This window comes from Schistocerca serialis, chromosome 4 (genome assembly GCF_023864345.2).
Source record: "Schistocerca serialis cubense isolate TAMUIC-IGC-003099 chromosome 4, iqSchSeri2.2, whole genome shotgun sequence".
Lineage (NCBI taxonomy): Eukaryota > Metazoa > Arthropoda > Insecta > Orthoptera > Acrididae > Schistocerca > Schistocerca serialis.
The window spans coordinates 950614561-950638159 of NC_064641.1; the positions used below are offsets into that span (position 1 = coordinate 950614561).

Genomic DNA, 23599 nt, shown 5'->3' on the forward strand with positions numbered 1-23599 from the left:
AGGAAGAAGGTGTACTGAACTGTCCAAACTCAAGACGTGCAACACCCAGCGGTCTGAATAGCCATTGCGTTATGGTTACGTGGTTACGCTGTTGGACTGCAAAGAGGAATATCCGTGTTCAAACATCCCCCGCGACTCAACATTTTTTCTCACAAAATTATGAACTGTCCGTCGGTGTGTGTTAGCTGTATTCAAATTTGTGTCTATGTCGTGGTGTAAAGTCCGTCTGCAAGGGATCTCGATACGTACGTATCTCCTATTTGTTCTACACCAGTACCACTTGCGTTCCGTTTTCAAAGTTCCGAATCTTGAACTCCTTTGCTCTAGCACTGTTCACGCCCATCTGCTTGTTGTTTTCATTTCTATGAGGTGTGTAGGCGGCGCGTCGTTTGCTCTTGCTATTCATCACATTTATTTGCGACGGTAATACGTTCTTACCACGCGACTCATATTCTATGACCAACGTATAGTATCACAGTTGCCAAGGCTAAAGATGGAGAACAACGACGTCAATGACCGGATGGACAGTTTATAATTTTGTGAAAAGAAATGGTACAAGAGAGATTAGAACACGAATCTCCGGTTTTTGTACTGCAGCACCGTCACCACGAGGCCGTGTTCTTGTTGCGCATCTTGAGCTTGGACCCTTCACTGTTTCTCTTTCGCTTTTTGTTCACAGTTCCGTGACCCCCTTCCTGTTTTCACGCTTGATCTGTGTTCTGTTTTGACGAGCTATCCACTGGGTCATTTTACCACTAAAACTGAAGAGGGTCAGATGAAGAGTTTCCCTTGGCAGTGCTTTGGTTTCTTCGGGGCTCAGTCGTGTTCCGAGACAGGAGGAGGTTGCTGGGGTGCTGCGTCCACTGCGGGTTGCGGAGTCGTCTTCATCCTCATGGATCATTACTCGTGGCGACGTCGGGGGAAGTCGTGCCACAGCAGTGAATACACAGAGCTGTCTCCCACAGCATAGGTGTAAGCTCTAGTGCATCCCTTCTTGTGATCTGTGTGATCTGTCGAGCTTTGAAAGGGCTGGTTCACATAATGTTATTAGAGCTAATAGCTCTTCCACCAACCCCACTCTTTGGCATCCTTCAACACTTCCTTTTTTGCACTTGGTGGTATGTATGATGGTTAGGGACAAATGCGACAGATCCTCCATCGCATTTTCTGCTGATTTTACGAAAAGATGGAACCGAAAACCGTGTAGGGTGTCGATGCATGTCTCCCCTCCATCGGGAACTTGTCTCCAACTTCGGCTACAGTTTTGTGACTATCATCTGGGAAGAGAAACACGGTAGTGACGTCAATCAGGCACCTGTTCTTTTGAAACACACTCCACCATTTTGTTTTTCCTTGCCAGAACAGGGTCGACTGGTGTCGCATCCGCGGAATGCGTGTTTAAAAATGGTTCAAATGGCTCTGAGCACTATGGGACTTAACATCTGTGGTCATCAGTCCCCTAGGACTTAGAACTACTTAAACCTAACTAACCTAAGGACATCACACACATCCATGCCCGAGGCAGGATTCGAACCTGTGACCGTAGCGGTCACACGGTTCCAGACTGTAGCGCCTAGAACCGCACGGCCACACCGGCCGACGCGGAATGCGTGTAGGAAGAGTTCGAATCTGGTAGCCATCGGGGAGGGGGGGGGGGGGACAAATCTATTTTTCCTCCCTAAAAATGTGGTGGAAAACTAAGTACCACTTGACTTTCTTTTTGTGGAAGTAAACATTTCGGAAGGACGAGTGAATCAACCTCGTCTCCAACCACGATTACGTTCTCGTAGGACGTGCTTTTACCGATGGCGGTACGGATAAGGTCGCGGTTTGCCTCTTCTATTTCAGTGCTTTCCCGTACAAAGGCAGAGCTCTCCTCAGAGAAGTGTCTTTGATTGGAGTCGTTGGCTAACAGTCTGTCTTAGGGCATTGTGATGATAGTCGAAGAGTCAAACACGACCCTGTTACAAAAAAGGGCAGTGGAACCGCATAGTCGTTCTGCAGCTTTAGTACTCCTGAGGATCCCATCATCACGGTATCCACAAACACCGCTGAATAGTTCCTGCTAATCTTGTATCATGTGTAGGTGATGGTGGTAGCACTGATAGCCCGGACGAATCTTCTCGTGTCAGATAGCCTTGTGGAAAAGGAATCCCATCTACCAGTACAAATCTTCTGTCTCCAGGAGAGGCATTTTGGGGAAAGTGGAGCGAAAGCCGGTTAGACACTTGATTTTTCCCCTTACGTATCGCCTCTTCGTTGGTCAATGCAAGTGGGTAAAGGGGCCAGTTCTAATTTAAAATGCTCAGTCCGTTACACCAACCGCTTAGTGGTGCACGTCCTTCGGAAGACGGTGAGTGGATCCACGCCAACAAACTAGTTACGCGCTCTATGACTTGGGGATTGTCGCCAAAAGTACGCACTTTGTTTTTTCTTTTGAAAGTTGTCTTCCCAAATGCACTGGAATTTGACAGATACATTGCCCTCACCCCCTTTTTTTCAGCTAGTTGGCAATTTATTTTAGCACCTCCACGATTCCGTTGCTGACGGAAAATATTTTCTCTACGATTCCGTTGCTGACGGACACTATTTTGCCAGTAAAACAGAAGATGGATACCGAACCGGTTATGAAGTTTTTCCACGTCAGCGGTGTCCCGTACGATGTCTATTGGCCTCGTATCGACGGGATGTGCTGATGTCGTAGACTAAATGTCCCAAAACCGTTCCAGCTGGTCGCAGAGGTTTATTATATACACCATTCCTCCAGTCCACCGAGAAAGTACCACTTCCATGTATTTGTCACCCCAGATCTCATTCGAAACTGTTTGATAGTTAAATCTGTGCACAAACCTAACGAAAATTTATCAGATCTACGAATCTAGAAGTCTCCTTCAATGACAACAGTAAATTCCTTTGGGACTCTCCAGTGGTATAGGTTACTCAAGTCTTGTAAATACAGACGAGCAGTTCTAGCACAAGAAATATGGCCCACTCGGTGACACAACAAGTAGCACTTTGCTTACTGTATCCAGGCGAAGCTCCCAACACACCATCCTCTCTAGCTGAATGAATCTCTTCATAAGTACAGTCATTCGATAATACTGCAGGAAGAGCTTAGAGGTACGGCCTTCTCTTTCCAGGTTTTCCAGTGCACTTCTAAATTTGACACTAACAATCTGGACATTTTATTTTTGTACGGTTTCAAGAGAACTAATGGGCCTGGAAACTTCATTTCATGAAAGCCAATAAAATTTACTACAATAACAGTTATCCTGACTTTTCTCGCAGGAGGAGGTGCTACGGCGAGACAAGAGCTAAATTTAAAATCTTCATTTTTGGTAAAAAATGTCAATATTTGGATTCCCATACCTCGGAAGTTATTCAATCTACAGAGCTGCTATTGGACTTAAATTGCTGCATAGTAATGTACGTGAAAAACAGTAATAACGACTAATATAGGAAAACGCATAGTTTATGGGTTATTAGGCAACAATTTAAAAAAAGTCCAAAAATTTCGCAAGTTTACTCGTAATATTCAGGAAGCAGTTTTTTAGAAGCTGCAAACTTGGATTCGCACAACCCCCACTGATCCTAAAAGGTCATCAAAAAAATCGGACTACACCACGCGTTGCGATTTTAGCCTTTTTTGTTTAAGTTTTGATTGGCCTAGTAAGTGCACAACATTATATAAATGTTCCGTATGTTAACGGTAGCAAGGTTCCTGGAGTATTCGTCATTCCCTCAGAAGAGAGAAGTAATTATGATAAAAATATTCTATCTCGTATGAAACAGGCGAAGTACCCTCTAACTTTAAGAAGAATGTAATAATCCCGGTTTTACAGAAGGCAGGTGCTGGCAGGTGCAGTCATCAGTTTAACAAGTCTTGGCTGCAAGAATTACTTACCGAAGAATAGAGAGACTGGCAGAAGCCGAGTTCGGGAAAGACCGATTTGCGTTGCGGAGAAATGTAGGAACACGACGTATCATAGATGCTGAATTGAAGAAGGGCCAAAGTACATGATTATAAATTGTAGATTTAGAGTCAACTTTTGATGATGTTGACTGGAGTACGCTCTTTAAAATTATAAAGGGAGAACTGAAAGATAATTAAGGCTTGCCGATGAAAATGCAATTCTGTCACATACAGCAAGATCAGTTGCAAGGAATGATAGTGTCTCAAAATCCGGGTATGAGATGGATATAAACAAAAGTAAAACAAAGATAATGAAATGTAGTCGAATTAAATCAGGTGCTGCTGAGGAAATTAAATTAGAAAGAGAGACGCCGAAAGTTGTAGACGAATTTTGCTATTTGCGGAGGAAAACAACGACGATGGGAGAAGTACAGAGGATTTGAAATGCAGACCGATAACAGCAAGAAAAGGTTTCCTTAAAAAGCGAAATATTTTAATTTCTCGAAGTATTTATCTGGAGTGCGACGGTACCCGGAAGTGAAACTTCGACGATAGATAATACAGAGAAAAAGAACAACAGAAGCCGCTGAAATGGTGAAGCTTAGATGAATGGATCGATTAACTAATTAGGAGGCGCTAAACCGAAACGGGGAGAGAAGAAGTTTATGGTATAACTACATAAAAGGAGGGCGCAGTGGCTAGCACACTTCCTGTCGTAGCAAGGAACAGTTAATTTGGCGCCGGATGACAGTGTGTATGTGAAAGAGAGCTGGGTGTAAAATTTTTGGGGGGTGAACAAGCCTTGACTAGCGCAAGCAGGTTTAAATGTATGACAGTTCCAGCAGTTATGCCGAGATAATAACACTAATAAAATTTCGTGGGGCTCAACGGCCTGCTGGAAGTTCTTTCGATTGGACGTAACTTGAGCGACTTACGTTCCTCGAACCCACCTCAGTAATCCGACCGGGGAAAGGAGACCTACAGTTTCAACGTCGCTCTGGGAGCATCTTCACAGCTTTGAGAGGTGAGGGCCAGGGTGAAGGCAGAGTGTCACGCTCCGTGGTCCGTCCAGGTCGATTCCACGCATGTACTGTGCCTCAGGATCCGACTACGCAGAATGAAGAGCCCTGTCGCAGAGCGAACCAGCTGGGATAGCTACATCACAGCGGTCTTCGCACTGAATACCGAACAACAATCTTGTTAGCGAAAAAATTCTGAACTGTGGAGAGGAAAGAATAAGCAGAACCATCAGTTATATATATATGTAGTTTCTATTTCCAGAAACCTTAAGCACTCCGTGTTAAATTTCAGCTTTCAATATTCAATTTTTCTGTTCTACAATTTAGTTACTTTCGTGTATTAGTCAACATAGGGATCTGTAAAAATGAGATTGTAAACAATTTGGTTGGCTTTGGAGGTTACGGGTAGTATGCTTAGCACTTCCGGACCACCTGGCCAGTGACAACTCCCCCTCGGCAAAACTGTTAAGACATTAAATAAAATCAGTTCACTTGCAAATATCACATGTTCCACGGCACAAGACGTATCGCTTGAAGCTTCAGGATGGTGCACGACTGGCGTAGAACAGCTTAAACGTCCACAGGTTACATATCTACTTACGTATACTACTGGGCATTAAAATTGCTAGACCAAGAAGAAATGCAGATGATAAACGGATATTCATTGGACAAATATATTATACTAGAACTGACATGTGATTACATTTCCACGCAATTTGGTTGCATTGATCCTGAGAAATCAGTACCCAGAACAACCATCTCTGGCCGTAATAACGACCATGATACGCCTGGGTATTAGGTCAAACAGAGCCATCCTTTCTCGATACGCCGCCGGCCGCGTGTCTCGGTTGCAGCGGAATGGAATGCCCCGCTTGCTATTCCGGCGGGCGCGGGCGGTTCCGCAGCCGTTTAGCTGCCTGTGTGCCCCCGCTGTTCAAGATGCGACGGCTCCAACACGCGCCTTCCCGCTTCGCGGAATACAAAGCGAGTCGCGCCGAGTTACGACCTCCGGGTACAAAACGCGCGGAGAGACCGCGAAACCGTTCGCCGGCGCAGAAGCGAGGATTTCTTTATTTCCCGTTTAGTCAATGCGCTTAGAAAAGCCTTCTCATCAGCGAGCGATTGTCGAAAGCTTTTTCTGAGAATGAATCCCCTGGAAACCTGAAGACATTTGACAAAACAAATTCTCGGCTAACACTCGTCTTGTTCTTGCGACTTGTTCGAAAAAGGAAAACGCGCGCGTCTTTATCGCCGGCTGTTGGGTTTCTGAGATTCAGGGGTAATGTCTTCAATGTTTCCACTGATATTTTGGGCGCATGTGTGTCCTCCCTCTTCCGAGGAACACGTAGGGAAAGGGCGACGGTCAAAACTGTATGACGTGTCGGGAGGATCGTAATGAGGTCTTCTGGTGGCTGTGGGTTAGCAATTTGGGCGGATACGACTAAATGGGCCTTCTTCTTCCTCCTTTTAAAGGAACTTTTGGCCCATTCCACATTCCATCATTCAGACTTCTTTCTAGATTTTCTGATACTCCTGCGAGCGGTATCAGACGGATGCCATATTCCTTGACTTCCGGAAAGCGTTTGACTTGGTGCCCCACTGCAGACTCCTAACTAAGGTACGAGCATATGGGATTGGTTCCCAAGTATGTGAGTGGCTCGAACACTTCTTAAGTAATAGATGGTGAGTGTTCATTGGAGGTGAGGGTATCATCTGGAGTGCCCCAGGGAAGTGTGGTAGGTCCGCTGTTGTTTTCTATCTACATAAACGATATTTTGGATAGGGTGGATAGCAATGTGCAGCTGTTTGCTGATGATGCTGTGGTGTACGGGAAGGTGTCGTCGTTGAGTGACTGTAGGAGGATACAAGATGACTTGGACAGGATTTGTGATTGGTGTAAAGAATGGCAGCTAACTCTACATATAGATAAATGTAAATTAATGCAAGGAATAGGAAAGAGAATCCTGTAATTTTTGAATAGTCCATTAGTAGTGTAGCGCTTGACACAGTCACGTCGATTACATATTTGGGCGTAACATTGCAGAGCGATATGAAGTGGGACAAGCATGTAATGGCAGTTGTGGGGAAGGCGGGTAATCGTCTTCGGTTCATTGGTAGAAATTTGGGAAGATGAGGTTCATCTGTAAAGGAGACCGCTTATAAAACACTAATACGACCTATTCTTGAGTACTGCTCGAACTTTTGGGATCCCTGTCAGGTCGGATTGAGGGAGGACATAGAAGCAATTCAGAGGCGGGCTGCTAGATTTGTTACTGGTAGGTTTGATCATCACGCGAGTGTTACGGAAATGCTTCAGGAACTCGGGTGGGAGTCTCTAGAGGCATGGAGGAGTTCTTTTCGTGAATCGCTATTGAGGAAATTTAGAGAACCAACATTTGGGGCTGACTGCAGTACAATTTTACTGCCGCCAACTTACATTTCGCGGAAAGACCACAAAGATAAGATAAGAGAGATTAGGGCTCGTAACGAGGCACCCTCCGCCACGCACCGTATGTTGGATTGCGGAGTATGTATGTAGATGTAGACCTGCTGGATTGTAGTCGTATACTGTTTTCGTAATACTGCTACTTCTTATTTCATTTGGACGCTGCCACATTTGTTTCTGCAATATTTTACGTTGTCGCTGATGCTAAAAACATTGATCTCTTCATAATGTATACGCACTGATGTCTAAGGAATTTCATCTCCGACGCGTACATAAGGCTTTCGCCATTTTTGTAATATCCGTGATTTCTATCTATAAAGTAGGAGAGAGTGTTGTACCTGGGCGATAGTGCGCCTAGGAACACTTGATGCTTCCTGATGTGTGTGTCAGTGTAGCGACCGATTTTAGGACCACATAAAGTGAAGGTATGCACGCTGGAGACAGCACAAAGAAGCTTCAGGCGTTTTTTGCTGTTCTTGTTGTTGTTAGATATGAGCTTGTGTCTTGTACAGCGTTTATAAATACATGTAGTTCTATACACAGTATAGCTTAATACAGTAAAGCTATTTGGAAGATGTTGTTAATTTGCCAATATTATAAAATTTCTTCGCGAATAAAATTCAATATATACGTATTTTTAAAAGTAGATATGTAGCCTGTGGACGTGTAAGCTGCACTACGTCAGTCGTGCACCAACCTGAAGCTTCAAACGATACGTCTTCTTCCGGGGAACATGTGATATTTGCAAGTGAACTGATTTTATTTAATGTCTTAACCGTTTTGCCGATATTGAATTTCCAATCATGTTTTACCTTGTAGGTTGTGTTTAATTGTCCTGCAACAACTTTAGATCTGTTTAGTTTCATCTATTTATCGTCGTCATAGATAAAACTGATATCGCACTCTCGATTGTTAAAATGAAAACGAAATGAACTTGTTTGACTGGTTTATTTTCAATAACTATTTTTTGTACCTACATACCTATTTTCCTATGAACGTCGTCTGACATTTTGATTCTTTTTGGGGTCATCGTATTTCAAAGAGAGCAGATCTTGCTGAGTTTATGTGGGGAATTGCTACTTGTCTTCCATGCCCCAAGCAAATGAAAAACCCTCAAGAAAGAAAAAAAGCATCTGAAATGTCCTGCTGTCATCAGTTTATACTCTTTTGGGTACAAACAACTTCTTTCCGGCATTGTAAGGCACTTTCAAAATGCATGGTAAAAGGCATAGGTCTGAGGCTGCATTCCCAGTGGATACCACGCTCGGTCCTGCCTGGTAAACGGTTCTGATTTCGTCCAGGACCCCCCCCCCCCCTCCCCACCCCCATTTCCACTGCAGGAAGCCACCCAAGTCTTCGACTATAATTTTAGTGGGGGTTGTGCGGAGTGGACAGGAAAGCATTTTAGAGAAGCTCGGGGGAAAATATAGAAACGGCTTCAGTCTCAATGGGTACAGGTCATTACTTTCCATTGCACTTGCGGGTGCGATTATAAATTAAGTCAAGGGCATGGCAAATGGTGACCCCTTTGTTGGAGATGTAGCTCTTTGGGGAAGTACAGAACTAGAGGTGCAGGGAAGATTAGATAAATGGACCTCAACGTTTAAAGACTATAAGCTACAACACGCGAGAGCAAAACTGTAGCATGGCTATGAGCATGGAACCTGCGTGATGTTAGACGGAGACAAAACTGAAAGTGTGGAAACTTTCAGTTAGCTAGGAGGGAATGAAACTGCCATCTAGTCGTACAGAACAGACTAAGAAAGGGGTCCAAACTTTTTTATCAAGCGCAGATCCTTGCATGGAACAAGGCAGTTCATGTGGGAGCCAAATAGACCGTGATTCAAACATATCTCCTGCCGACTATGACATACAGCTTGGAATGCTGTGTGCAGATTTGAGCAAGTTACAGGCATGTGAAATGAAGTTTCTGCGATCGGACTTGCACAAAAATAGAAGAGATAAAATTAGGAAGGAAGACATCAGAGGAGAGATGCAAGCGGATCTGTCAGTACTGCGCGACTCAGGTGGTTTGTACATGTGAAGAGGATGAAGAATAATCGCTTGTAACGCAATACCTGGACATAAATGTGCTGGGGATAACATCAGTAGGACGACCCTGAAAAACATGGCTGGATCAAATTTAAAAAAATGGCTCTGAGCACTATGGGACTTAACATCTAATGTCATCAGTCCCCTAGAACTTAGAACTACGTAAACCTAACTAACCTAAGGACATTACACACATCCATGCCCGAGGCATGATTCGAACCTGCGACCGTAGCGGTCGAGCGGTTCCAGACTGAAGTGCCTAGAACCGCTTGGCCACACCGGCCGGCTGGATCAAATTATGGAAGACCCGAAGACTAAAGGAGAAATTCGAGAAACTTTATCGAGGCAAGAAGTATATAAAGATGGAGGAAAATTGTTCATGAACTTACTACCCGGCTCTCTGGTAGCACACGGAGATGGAGATGACAGATAGGGTAGGTTGTGGTAGATGTGAAAGATAGGTTTCAGGGATGAATTCCTCGTCTGAGCGAGGAAAGCGATGAATATACGACAGGATGTGGAGTGTTGGAATGGAATCGGGAAGTGCTGATACAATTAGGACAAGGCAACGGGCCAGGCTTCTCGACGAAGGGGGAAGTAATACGATCGTCAAGTCTACGGAACATGTGGGACAAAGAAACCATGTGAGGCGGTAGCCTGCTACCGGCCATGCCTCGAATAGGATCCACCTTTGAATACGTGGTTAGCATATCGGACTTTCATTTCTTCATTTTGCTTTCCGAATCGTTCTGTGTTCACTGTGCATTACTCGCAGTTTTACGGATATAACTCGTGAGTGGTTAGGAAAAAGTTGGTACTAATGTAGATGGATGATCGTACTGGATTCTGGTCTCACTTCTGGTGACATTCAGGTTTCTCTGTTTACATCTCGCCAGCCGTTGTGGCCGAGCTGTTCTAGGCGCTTCAGTCCGGAACCGCGCTAATGCGACGGTCGCAGGTTCGAATCCTGCCTCCGGCACGGATGTGTGTGATGTCCTTAGGTTAGTTAGATTTAAGTAGTTCTTCGGGGACTGGTGACCTCAGATGTTAAGTCCCGTAGTTCTCAGAGGCATTTGAACCATTTTTTTGTCTACATCTCGGTTCGGCAAGCGGAGTCTCCTCTCACAGTCTTCGCAAGCTCTGCAGAGTAACATCTCGGTCGAGCCTCGTTATTCTTAGAACCTGGGATACAGAAAAGGAACCTTTGTGGCGAACGACGTCCCGGAGATTATCCGACGGCCACGTCTGGTCAGTGGGATCCGCTGACGACGGCATCCAGCGCACCCCGTCGAAAGCGCTGGGACCCGGCCCTCGGTTAAAGCATCGACAAGGGCTTGTGGCAGTCCAGGGTGAAACCGGCTGCAACGTATGCTCTCGTCGCATTGTCTCGCTAAGCCAGATCCATTGCCACACGCTCAATTCAGAAAACTCTACCTTGGGAACGAGGCTGGTAACCTTTCAAAGATTTGCAGACTTTTTCCATCGTGCAGAGCAGAACGAGGGAATCTTCGCTCGGTCCCTGCTGGCTAGTCAAACTACGGTTTTCATTGGCTGATGCATGTTAAATTATACCGTGGGAGACAGGTAACCACTTTCTGGGTCTCGGATTGGCGTTTCACTTAGGCCTTTTTGCTGATGGTCGCACATAGGTTTTTGCAAGTGCTATTCCGAGGTGAGGAGGAAGGTTTTCCGCACCAGAGGGAGTTAGTCGAGTTGGTGGCTAGTCGGATGAACGAGACGGTTGGACCTCGGGCTTCTGCTAAGTCATTCGGGAGTTAAACTTTTTCGTGACTTTTAGGTTATTCAACCGCAAACACTCGTTCGACCTATACTTGAGTATTGCTCATCAGTGTGGGATCCGTACCAGGTCGGGTTGACGGAGGGGATAGAGAAGATCCAAAGAAGAGCGGCGCGTTTCGTCGCAGGGTTATTTGGTAAGCGTGATAGCGTTACGGAGATGTTTAGCAAACTCAAGTGGCAGACTCTGCAAGAGAGGCGCTCTGCATTGCGGTGTAGCTTGCTGTCCAGGTTTTGGGAGCGTGCGTTTCTGGATGAGGTATCGAATATATTGCTTCCCGCTACTTATACCTCCCGAGGAGATCACGAATGTAAAATTAGAGAGATTCGAGCGCGCACAGAGGCTTTCCGGCAGTCGTTCTTCCCGCGAACCATACGCGACTGGAACAAGAAAGGGAGGTAATGACAGTGACACGTAACGTGAAAGTGCCCTCAGCCACACACCGTTGGGTGGCTTGCGGAGTATAAATGTAGATGTAGATGTAGATGTAGACATCGGTATCGACATGATGATTTTTTTGGCTCCACACAGTAAACCCGCTACGAGCAGCGGCATTCTCCTTTAGCAACGGTCGGAGCCACCGCCTTCGGCACCAATACTCTCCCAAGGCGGCACTGCAAATTGTGGCGCGTGCCTTCAGTTTCAGGTTATGGCTTTACAGCTGCGTTAGTGTTTCTCAGGCACTGCTTGAATTACTTGCAGTCGTGCAGTTTTTTTACGAGGCAGCTTTTCCTTTTTCGGGGACTTTCAGCCGATAACTGCTCACGAATCAATTAATTGATGCTGTTACCATTTGTACGCCTAGTGAATATTCTACTGCTTTTGAAACTCCTCGATTCCAAATTACGTTCCAGTAGTGCACTCTGCTGAGGTCATGCAAATTTGATATTCTACCACGGATGAAATTATTTTTTGTGTGTCCGTAAATTGTTTTGTGGCCACCATTTCAGTCGACTTGCCTAGTGGAAAGCCGGTGGTGACCGTTTGTAGTTAATTACATTGAGAGCTTCAGGTACCTGGCTTCAGCGTTTCTTATAAGCAACAGTCGGTACATCCGTGTAATCCACGTGCTTGATGAGGGTACTTTATCACCTCTCAGGATCAGGTACGATACATTAGGAAGATCTGGTCATTTGCATACCTATAGCGCATTCGTTGAGGCCGTGTCCGTGCTCACAGGACACTAACCTCTGGCAAGATGCCGCAGGTATTTGAAGAGTAGTGAGCTGGTGGAGGATACGGGTGGCATTGTGTATTCGGTTACGGAATGCGAGGTGGAGTGACGTCATTGCAAGATTTGCGTCTGTGGGAGGCTGGGTGGCGGGGGGGGGGGGGGGGGAGTTGGCAGCAACAGGGGGCACTTGTCCCATTCTGGAACCTGGAATAAAGGCTGTTTGTTTATTGCAAAACTCTCATGCAATTCTAGAAATTACAAATCGTCTGGGATCGTACGTATCCTCAGGTTCGCAGTGTTAACTCTGGCGTTATGTCGTCAAACGTGACGCAAAATAATGTGGTCTCCACAATCTACGCGTAATTAGGTTTAATTATTTGTCATGATGTTCAAAAATGGTTCAAATGGCTCTGAGCACTATGGGACTCAACTGCTGAGGTCATTAGTCCCCTAGAACTTAGAACTACTTAAACCTAACTAACCTAAGGACATCACAAACATCCATGCCCGAGGCAGGATTCGAACCTGCGACCGTAGCGGTCTTGCGGTTCCAGACTGCGGCGCCTTTAACCGCACGGCCACTTCGGCCGGCTGTCATGATGTTCGTCGTTTGCTTTGGCTCTGAGGCACGCTAACAATTGCACAACGTTACCAAAACAGTGTCTAAGACTTCCTGTGTCGCTCGACTGTACAACACACTGTAGTAAACCAGACAGTCATCCAAAAATCAAATGGCTCTGAGCACTATGGGACTTAACTTCTAAGGGCATCAGTCCCCTAGAACTTAGAACTACTTAAATCTAACTAACCTAAGGATATCAAACACATCCATGCCCGAGGCAGGATTCGAACCTGCGACCGTAGCGGTCGCGCGGTTCCAGACTGTAGCGCCTAGAACCGTTCGACCACCCCGGCCGGCAGACCGCCATCCGTTGCCATTTCCTAGAAGGAAATGCTCCATGTCCCTATTTCTCTTCCCTGCATAATTTAATCAACACAGTAGCAAAGCTTTTGTCAGTGCATTTATCATACTACAAGAAAAAAATAAACAGAACAAAAAATGAACCAGCATGACATAAACCGTGGCACCTCCAGGAGTTGACAGCACATAGTTCTTCACAGGGTGTCAACACCGGCCGACATGTATAAATAGAATTAATTACAAAATTCTGCAACACACTGTGGCGGCTAGGTCCTAGGATGTTAAGGGTGGGTTGTACCGGTCAGTTTCATGGTGATTTTAACAGGTTTACTACATACACAGGCCAATGTGGGGTGTGAATTACACTTCACGTTAATTACAGGAAACACGAAGCTTCCGACATACACTTGTTCATCTAAATAATGTCACTCGAATTTTAAAAGCTATAAACGTTACGCCATAACGTAGCGTCATCATGGATACAACGTGTGCACAAAGCTTCAGTTGTTAATTATCACCTTGAATCCTTAATTGTTAACTTTCATTATCAATCTAAACAGGGAGAAGCTTCGACTTATATCTGGGTCGCTCAGGTGTGAGTGAGGAGCACATTCCCAAACTTACAGAAGTATTTCCTAAACAATATTCAGATTACGTCAGAGTTTTCAGTTGATTCCCTGCTTATCCACTTTTAAAGAGTGATATAATAGGAATTCCATCAGGAATATTTCAATTACTCAGAATTTTTCTGTCTCGTGTTTTTATTTTCATTGTCGACGAAACATGTCATGCATCTGGTTAACGCATTTTATACTTTTATTTTCTAACTTTCTGACAATTTTGTTAGATATTTTGTAGATTTAATAATGTAAGAAGGTAATGGGAATATAATAGGAAATTATTAACATAAAGATAACATCAACAATCACATTACTATTACAAAAGGATGCACTTAGAGTACACTACTGGTTTATGTGTACTTTTTAGATATCATATAACCTACCTACAATAAAAACAAAGTGGATAACTATCAGTGATCTGGGATATAGTAAGTTTCGAATATCCCTGTAAAGTTTCATCCTTAGGGCATTATATGCCTTCGAACTCACTGACTCAGTTGTTTAAAATACGAAAATTACAAAATCCTGTCAGCCCACTGGTTACGTTTCTGTGGATGGATGAAGTTCTATAACGCTGGCTACAGGTGGACTACCACTGCAGTTGGTTTTTGACCAACTTTGATGCTCGGCGGCATTGTACGACTGATACAGTGTCAACGTTGTTGCTACGTTAATATCATTTAACAATCGTATTTCTACTGAAGACACAAGGAAGCTACGTTTCTGTTGCTGAATTATTTTAGGCATGCATCACATGTTTTTACTTCACTGATCACACACCTTCAGTAAATACAAGTATATCCAAGCAACTTCGTGCTGCGACGCACAACAATAAAGACCATTGAAGGGCTTATTTCAACAGTAGTACACGTCCATACCTCCACTTTTCTGCCTATAATGCTTCTGAAATTATTTATCCAAAGAACAGAAAGAAAGTTTCATCTCTAGCAATAAGCCATGTGCTTGAATATTTCTGGTACCTCAACTGCAGATTTTTCAGCGCTCATTTAACTTTAGGACTCTGTATCTCTAAATGAACAAAAATGGACTTGTACCACAATTGAAATACGCCCTTCAATTATAGCTTAGTCATAAACGAAATGACGGGGTATCTCTACAGTGTCAAGTATATTTTACGAATAAGTTTGGCCCTGTCTGCGCTTCTTTGCGAAAACTACTCCAAATGCTAAAAAGAGTAAATTTGAACTGACATTTCACGAGGCTGTTCTCGTCGGTTGCATGGAAAGTTCACAAAACGTGTAACAGAAGTTTTGTTTTGGTATCTCGAGTTTCTACCCCACAGATGATGTGGTGGTGTGGTGAGACAGGAAGAGATGTTTACCTGGCCGCCTTCTGACATGTCTCCGAAGCCAGAGGAGAAGTCGACGGCGCCGCCCCCTGAGAAGGGGGGACCAGGGGGTCCCGGGGGACCGGGGGGTCCTGGGGGGCCACGCATCGCGTCACCTGGCGGGCCCTGCAACACAGACACAGCAGTACATAAATATAGGTCTATCAATATGTACATATGTACGTATAAATAAATCAGTTATTAGAAAGGGTATTTTATATAGCGACAAAGGAAAGATAGATGTTTGGTTAGGGCTTCAACTATGGCACTATTCGGCACTGGATGTCAAGAATATAATGACAATAGTGAACTATGATTCTAGGTCTGGCTTGTTCAGAATTTAGAATGTGTCTCTCATTTGCACCACTTCTCCACTTCTTTTTCCATTGTATATGTCACCCCATGGAAACATATACCAACTGATTATGCAGCCCTCTGCACAATATTGCACTCATCAAGAGGACGAAGCGTTTGTTCAAGTTACAGCCATAGTCCCCTCTAGACACACTATGAGTAGTAATCCCATCCAACTGAATAACAAATACGCTGTTAATTTTTTCATTCTTCCATTCGCGCACTTTTCCCTTTAATATCTTTTTTTTTATTTCTTGCATTATTTTGCCGTCACTGATCTTATTTTATCTTCACTCAGTCTTAATGTTTCCCCACAGTATTGTTTCCAAGACAGTGAGCAACATGTCATTAGTTCTGATAGAAATCTCTCCAGCCGTTCAAGAGTTTAAGTTTCCACTTTACCATCCCCACAAAAAGGGGTATCTGAGCTCAATGGAATTGTTTCCTGGTACTAACCCATACGTGCAGCAAGTTTAGTGGAAATTGATATCCCAGAGCAGATGCAAGAAAACACACACCCGCCCATACGCACCCACCCACTCACATGCCCACCCATACGCACACACATGAGCACACGCATGCATGTATACATCTTTTTATACTAATGCACATACACATGTGAATGCCTTTACGTGACTGCACGGGTAACGGACAAATAGTTTTAGAACAGCGCCTGTTATTCGTTTTTCCATTCTCCATCATTACATTTGGAAATTTGTGGTAAGTGCCTATGGTACCAAACTGATGAGATCTGTTACGCCGTCGCCAAGGTAGCCCCTGCGGGCCAGCAACACATCTAACACCACACAGGACCGAGGTTCTCTATGTCCAAGGCGTAAGCAATGATAAACATCAGATGTGTTGGAAACAGACATTCCGTGTACTACTTCCTGCAGAGGGAGTTCGAGATGGCTTGCAGTAAGTATTACTACACCAACATCTGATTGGCTGGCCAGTACTATTTAAAGGCTAGAGCCAGCACTGGACGTCAGTTTACGCCGAATACCGACCTCATGGATGTATCCACGGAAGACTACGTCTTCACCATCGGAATAGGACTTGGAATTAAGTGTTTGTGTGTTACCTCGGACTCTTGTGGGAAACTTAGAAGTTATCTTTTGTTGCCTCTAGTAGGAAATTCATACTGGCTTAGTGATTGTGACTTTTCGTTGTTATTCAGTAATTTCCATGTAGACTCAAGTAAATAAAAGTTGTGTTGTAAAAACTTTCAAATTGTCAGTTACAACAAGATCAGCGGTCCATAGACTTACAAAATACTTAATCTAACTTAAACTAATTTACGCTAAGCACAACACACACACCCATGCCCGAGGGAGGCCTCGAACCTCCAACGGGGGGAGCCCTGCGAACAATGACAAGGCGCCCTAGACCTCACGGGTTTATCATTACAGATGATAGACTTAGAGAATACTGTATGAATCGTAAACTGACCGAGCTCTAAAGGCTAATAGTTTTATCGGTAGAATAATTTTATTGTAATGTTGTTGTTGTTGTTGTTGTAACACAGTTCACACACGTTTATTTGTTTTCAGTTCTGTGAGATGTCTATGCGGCATCTCACCTGTTCACTCTTCCTCACATCTATGTTAATGTTGTTGTTGTTGTCTTCAGTCCTGAGACTCGTTTGATACAGCTCTCCATGCTACTCTATCCTCTGCAAGCTTCTTCACCTCCCAGCACCTACTGCAACCTACATCCTTCTGAATCTGCTTAGTGTATTCATCTCTTGGTCTCCCTCTACGATTTTTACCCTCCACGCTGCCCTCCAATACTAATTTGGTGATCCCTTGATGCCTCAGAACATGTCCTACTAACCGATCCCTTCTTCTAGTCAAGTTGTGCCACACACTTCTCTTCTCCCCAATCCTATTCAATACCTCCTCATTAGTTATGTGATCTACCCATCTAATCTTCAGCATTCTTCTGTAGCACCACATTTCGAAAGCTTCTATTCTGTTCTTGCCCAAACTATTTATCGTCCATGTTTCACTTCCATACATGGCTACACTCCATACAAATACTTTCAGAAATGACTTCCTGACCCTTAAATCTATACTCGATGTTAACAAATTTCTCTTCTTCAGAAACGCTTTCCTTGCCATTGCCAGTCTACATTTTATATCCTCTCTACTTCGACCGTCATCAGTTATTTTGCTCCCCAAATAGCAAAACTCCTTTACTACTCTAAGTGTCTCATTTCCTAATCTAATTGCCTCAGCATCACCCGGCTTAATTCGACTACATTCCATTATCCTCGTTTTGCTTTTGTTAATGTTCATCTCATATACTCCTTTCAAGACACTATCCATTCCGTTCAACTGCTCTTCCAAGTCCTTTGCTGTCTCTGACAGAATTACAATGTCATCGGCGAACCTCAAAGTTTTTATTTCTTCACCATAGATTTTAATACTTACTCCGAATTTTTCTTTTGTTTCCTTTACTGCTTGCTCAATATACAGATTGAATAACATCGGGGGAGGCTACAACCCTGTCTCAGTCCCTTCCCAACCACTGCTTCCCTTTCATGCCCCTCAACTCTTATAACTGCCATTTGGTTTCTGTACAAATTGTAAATAGCCTTTCGCTCCTTGTATTTTACCCCTGCCACCTTCAGAATTTGAAAGAGAGTATTCCAGTCAACATTGTCAAAAGCTTTCTCTAAGCCTACAAATGCTAGAAACGTAGGTTTGCCTTTCCTTAATCTAGCTTCTAAGGTAAGTCATAGGGTCAGTATTGCCTCACGTCTTCCAACATTTCTACGCAATCCAAACTGATCTTCCCCGAGGTCGGCTTCTACTAGTTTTTCCATTTTTCTGTAAAGAATTCGGGTTACTATTTTACAGCCGTGACTTATTAAACTGATAGTTCGGTAATTTTCACATCTGTCAACACCTGCTTTCTTTGGGATTGGAATTATTATATTCTTCTTGAAGTCTGAGGGTGTTTCACCTGTCTCATACATCTTGCTCACCAGATGGTAGAGTTTTGTCAGGACTGGCTCTCCCAAGGCTGTCAGTAGTTCTAATGGAATGTTGTCTAGTCCCGGGGCCTTGTTTCGACTCAGGTCTTTCAGTGCTCTGTCAAACTCTTCACGCAGTATCATATTTCCCATTTCATCTTCATCTACATCCTCTTCCATTTCCATAATATTGTCCTCAAGTACATCGCCCTTGTATAAACCCTCTATATACTCCTTCCACCTTTCTGCTTTCCCTTCTTTGCTTAGAACTGGGTTTCCATCTGAGCTCTTGATATTCATACAAGTGGTTCTCTCTTCTCCAAAGGTCTCTTTAATTTTCCTGTAGGCAGTATCTATCTTACCCCTAGTAAAATAAGCCTCTACATCCTTACATTTGTCCTCTAGCCATCCCTGCTTAGCCATTTTGCACTTCCTGTTGATCTCATTTTTGAGACGTTTGTACTCGTTTTTGCCTGCTTCATTTACTGCATTTTTAATTTTCTCCTTTCATCAAATAAATTCAATATCTCTTCTGTTACCCAAGGATTTCTACTAGCCCTCGTCTTTTTACCTACTTGTTCCTCTGCTGCCTTCACTACTTCATCCCTCAAAGCTACCCATTCTTCTTCTACTGTATTTCTTTCCCCCCTCCTTGTCAATTCTTCCCTTATGCTCTCCCTGAAACTCTGTACAACCTCTGCTTTAGTCAGTTTATCCAGGTCCCATCTCCTTAAATTACCACCTTTTTGTAGTTTCTTCAGTTTTAATCTACAGTTCATAACCGATAGATTGTGGTCAGAGTCCACATCTGCCCCTGGAAATGTCTTACAATTTAAAATCTGGTTCCTAAATCTCTGTCTTACCATTATATAATCTATCTGAAACCTGTCAGTATCTCCAGGCTTCTTCCATGTATACAACCGTCTTTTATGATTCTTGAACCAAGTGTTAGCTATGATTAAGTTGTATTCTGTGCAAAATTCTACCAGACGGCTTCCTCTTTCATTTCTTAGCCCCAATCCATATTCACCGACTATGTTTCCTTCTCTCCCTTTTCCTACACTCGAATTCCAGTCACCCATGACTATTAAATTTTCGTCTCCCTTCACTATCTGAATAATTTCTTTTATTTTATCGTACATTTCTTCAATTTCTTCGTCATCTGCAGAGCTAGTCGGCATATAAACTTGTACTACTGTGGTAGGCGTGGGCTTTGTGTCTATCTTGGCGACAATAATGCGTTCACTATGCTGTTTGTAGTAGCGTATTAGCTTACCCGCATTCCTATTTTCCTATTCATTATTAAACCTACTCCTGCATTACCCCTATTTGATTTTGTGTTTATAACCCTGTAATCACCTGACCATAAGTCTTGTTCCTCCTGCCACCGAACTTCACTAATTCCCACTATATCTAACTTTAACCTATCTATTTCCCTTTTTAAATTTTCTAACCTACCTGCCCGATTAAGGGATCTGACATTCCACGCTCCGACCAGTAGAACGCCAGTTTTCTTTCTCCTGATAATAGATAGAGTTAATTTGTAGTAATAGATAGAGTTAATTTGTAGGGATTGCACATACAAGTGGGGGGGGACAACTAGGTATACAGAAGGTACACTTTTTTTATCTGTTCTAAGACAGTTTTTCTATTTTTAAGAGATATTCCAATAATCCAAGTGGCTAATTAGACAGCACTGGAAGCCAGAGAGAGCTGAACCGGTTCGACAGAAGTGGATAGAAGAATTCAATACACCTCTACCAACTAGACTACCAGTTCACACAGGTTGCATGACAAATTTAATCGAACTGCGTCTATCTGTAATGCGCCAGCGATTGATCGTCCAGTGAGTGTTAGTACGCATGGTATTGAAATGGTAGTTGCGTAGGCTTTTATCCAAAGCACAAAGAAATCCAAAAGGAGAGGTTGTGTTGAGTTGGACGTTTCCCGTAGATCCTTGGGTCGTCTAATAAAACGTTTAGTTTTGCAAGAGTATCAGCCAAGAGTACTATATGGATTACTAGAGGATGATCCATTTCGCTATTTAGGATCCTGTGGCTTTTCAATGAAAAAATGCACGGTTATGGCGTAATTCGATAAGTTTGAATGGCCACTACGATCACCGTCCCTTACTCCAATCGACTTTTTCTTTTGGGGTATTCAAAGATAAAGTCTTCACAAAAAAAACACCACGCATTGCTTATAACATGCGTTAATTCATAAGAGGAGCTTGCCAAGGCATTCATAACAATAAAGTACTCTGTGCAAAGTGTGCTACAGTGTGCAAACCATACTACAGGAATGTGTAAATGCTGAAGACGGGCAATTTGAGCCCCTAAGACATTGTGCACTTAAGAGATGGCACTTATTGTTATTTCATAAGCCTATTTTCTATACTTTTCTATAAAAAGTTCATTTTCACTTCATTACCAATCTATTTTCTGTAATACATAATATAATAATAATAAATCCCCACTGTATGCCTAGTTAGGCACCCCCCTGTATTGTACTACTTAGTTCGTACCAAACACACTACAGGTAGAGGCACTTACCCTCGGTCCTCTGTCTCCTTTTTCACCTTTTGGTCCTCGCAGTGGAAAGTCTGGAACACAAAAAATGGCAAAGATGTGTGAGGAGTTACCGTAGATTGCAAACGGTATATTAAAGTAATAGAAGCGTGCATGTAAAATCTGCTAAGTACCTTTCTGCCGAACTGCAAATGCAAACAGCATCTCTGCCGGTTTTTTTTTCACTTCAGTAGCAACCGTCTAATTTATGTGTGATAGGGTTTCTGTTTATGGCCGGACTAAAAATTTTGATCGGCTTTCTCGACCCATCCCCCAATTTAGTTGCATTTCCCGTGTGGGAAGAAGTGTGCTAAGGAGGATAAGAGGAAAGGGTGTCTCTGGATATTCAAAATCAGAACGTGCATAAAAGAAAGTGTCAGTTCCATAAAGTATTGCTTATGCATGGCACATTCATTCAGTATCTAAGGTCGGCAGGTCGTATGCTTCAATTCCCGCAATTCCCTTCCCAGCTGATCCTGCTAGGCTGAGGTGAGGGGTGAGTGAGAGGCAGAGAGCAGCGCGTGTCAGCCGCCTACCTCTCACTTTCGAGAGAACCCAGCGCTCGTAGCACGTGCACTGAATTCTGTCCTCAATTCGTTTACGGGAAGCAATATATTCGCTCGGGTATTACTTGAACAAAGTAAGCAGAAGTAAACTGCCACCTATCTGCGCTTTTCTCACATGACATCCTAGAAAACCGTGGACGGAGGGCAACACGTAGATTCCACACTCCGAGACTTCGGGGACGTGTTTCACGCGGTGCACCTCTGCAGGCTGTTGACGAAGGTCCGAGCAGATGAGAGTTCATCGTGGACAGGAGTATGGTCAGGGAGGTGTGGCAGGGCAGCGCTTGTTCTGTCTGTACATAAATGAGCTGACGGACAGCGCGAGCAGCAAGTTACGTCTGTTAGGTGATGACGCTGTGGTGTGGGGGGAGGGAGTGACTCTAGGAAGATACAGAGTGACTCAGGCATTTCTAGTTGGTGTGATGAACGGCAGCTAGCTTTAAATATATGAAAATGAAAGTTAATGTGGATGAGTAGGAAAGACGATCCTGCAACATTCGAATACAGCGTTAGCTGGTTGCAGCTTGACAATCGCATCGATTAAATATCTAGGCATAACGTTGCAAAGCGATATGAAATGGAATGAACACATCACGTTGGTAGTAGAAAATGCGAATGCTCGACTTCCTTTTATCGGGAGAATTTTGAAAAAGTGTAGCTCATCGATAAAGGAGGAGGCGCATAGAAACGCTAGCGCGACCCATTGTGGAGTATTGCTCGAGCGTTTCGGATCCCCACCAGGTCGGATTAAAGGAAGACACCGAAGCAGTTCAGAGGATGCTACTAGATTTGTTGCCCGTTTGTTCGGTGAAAACACAAGTATTACGAAGATGCTTCACGAACTCCCTGGATGTAAAGCGACGCTCTTTCCGCGAGGCACGATTCTCTGCATTTAGAGAGCCGGCATTTCAGCCCAACTGTTGAAGCACTCTGCCGTTTCCGACGTAGATTTCGCATTAGGAACACGAACACGAGGTGCGAGAAACTGCGGCTCTTACGGACGCTTTTAGACAGTCGTTTTTTTCCCTCGCTCTGTTTGCGAGTGGGACGAGAAAGGAAATTACCAATAGTCGTACCGCCATGCACCGTGCGGTGGTTTGCTCATATGTATATAAATGTACATTTACATCGTTAATGGATATATTTTACTATCTGCCGGCATGTAAGTTGACATCAAAGCTTCGTGTCAACAACACAGACAGATACAAAAATATGCTGCAAGATCTTCTGAGCCTCACAAACAAACAGAAACAGTATTGCCAAGGCTTTGAGGACACGGCACGCGCGAATGCTTTAACTACGGAGGAAGTTGGCCAGTTTTCGATTAATAATCTATTGAAAGGAGGTCGGAGTTTCAGGCACGAAATCAGTCATCGTTATTTGAGGAAGAGAGCTTCTGACCTATCAAAAGCAACCGTGAAAATGTGAGAACTGAAGTGAATTTGTGTGTTTATTTACCTACAACGTGTGTTTATTTACTTAAAATATAATTTATTTATTTATTTATGCATTTATTTTACCTGGCAAGATTAGGGCCTTCAGACCCTCTCTTACACCTAACCAGGCATACTCAGATTCAACAAATTTCAGTTTCTACAGAACATTAAGCACATATAACATGTTATACAGTATTAATGTTAAAGAAAAAAATAGAGATTATAAAAGTAGTACAATGATAATTATAACAATTAAAAAATAATTATAACAATCAAGAATAATAATAATAATGACTATGTATATGAAAGTAAACATATTTTTCTTTTATGAATGTCAGTCCTATTGCTAGTTGGGAATTTTCTCGTTATATTCTTGCAGCTTGTGAGTTATTCTCATCAAGCAG

The 23599-nt window shown here is 43.5% G+C and overlaps 1 protein-coding gene across 3 annotated transcripts in view; it reads right to left on the reverse strand.

Moving 5' to 3' along the window:
- LOC126473607 (collagen alpha-1(XV) chain-like) overlaps positions 1-23599 on the reverse strand; it is a 960439-nt gene that overhangs the window by 207237 nt on the left and 729603 nt on the right. For all 3 annotated transcript variants that reach the window (XM_050100770.1, XM_050100771.1, XM_050100769.1), the window contains exons 6-7: positions 21179-21228; positions 15287-15418 (exon numbers count right to left, since the gene is read on the reverse strand). In XM_050100770.1, the coding sequence (XP_049956727.1) occupies positions 15287-15418; positions 21179-21228 (182 nt within the window). The remainder of the gene's footprint in view (positions 1-15286; positions 15419-21178; positions 21229-23599) is intronic.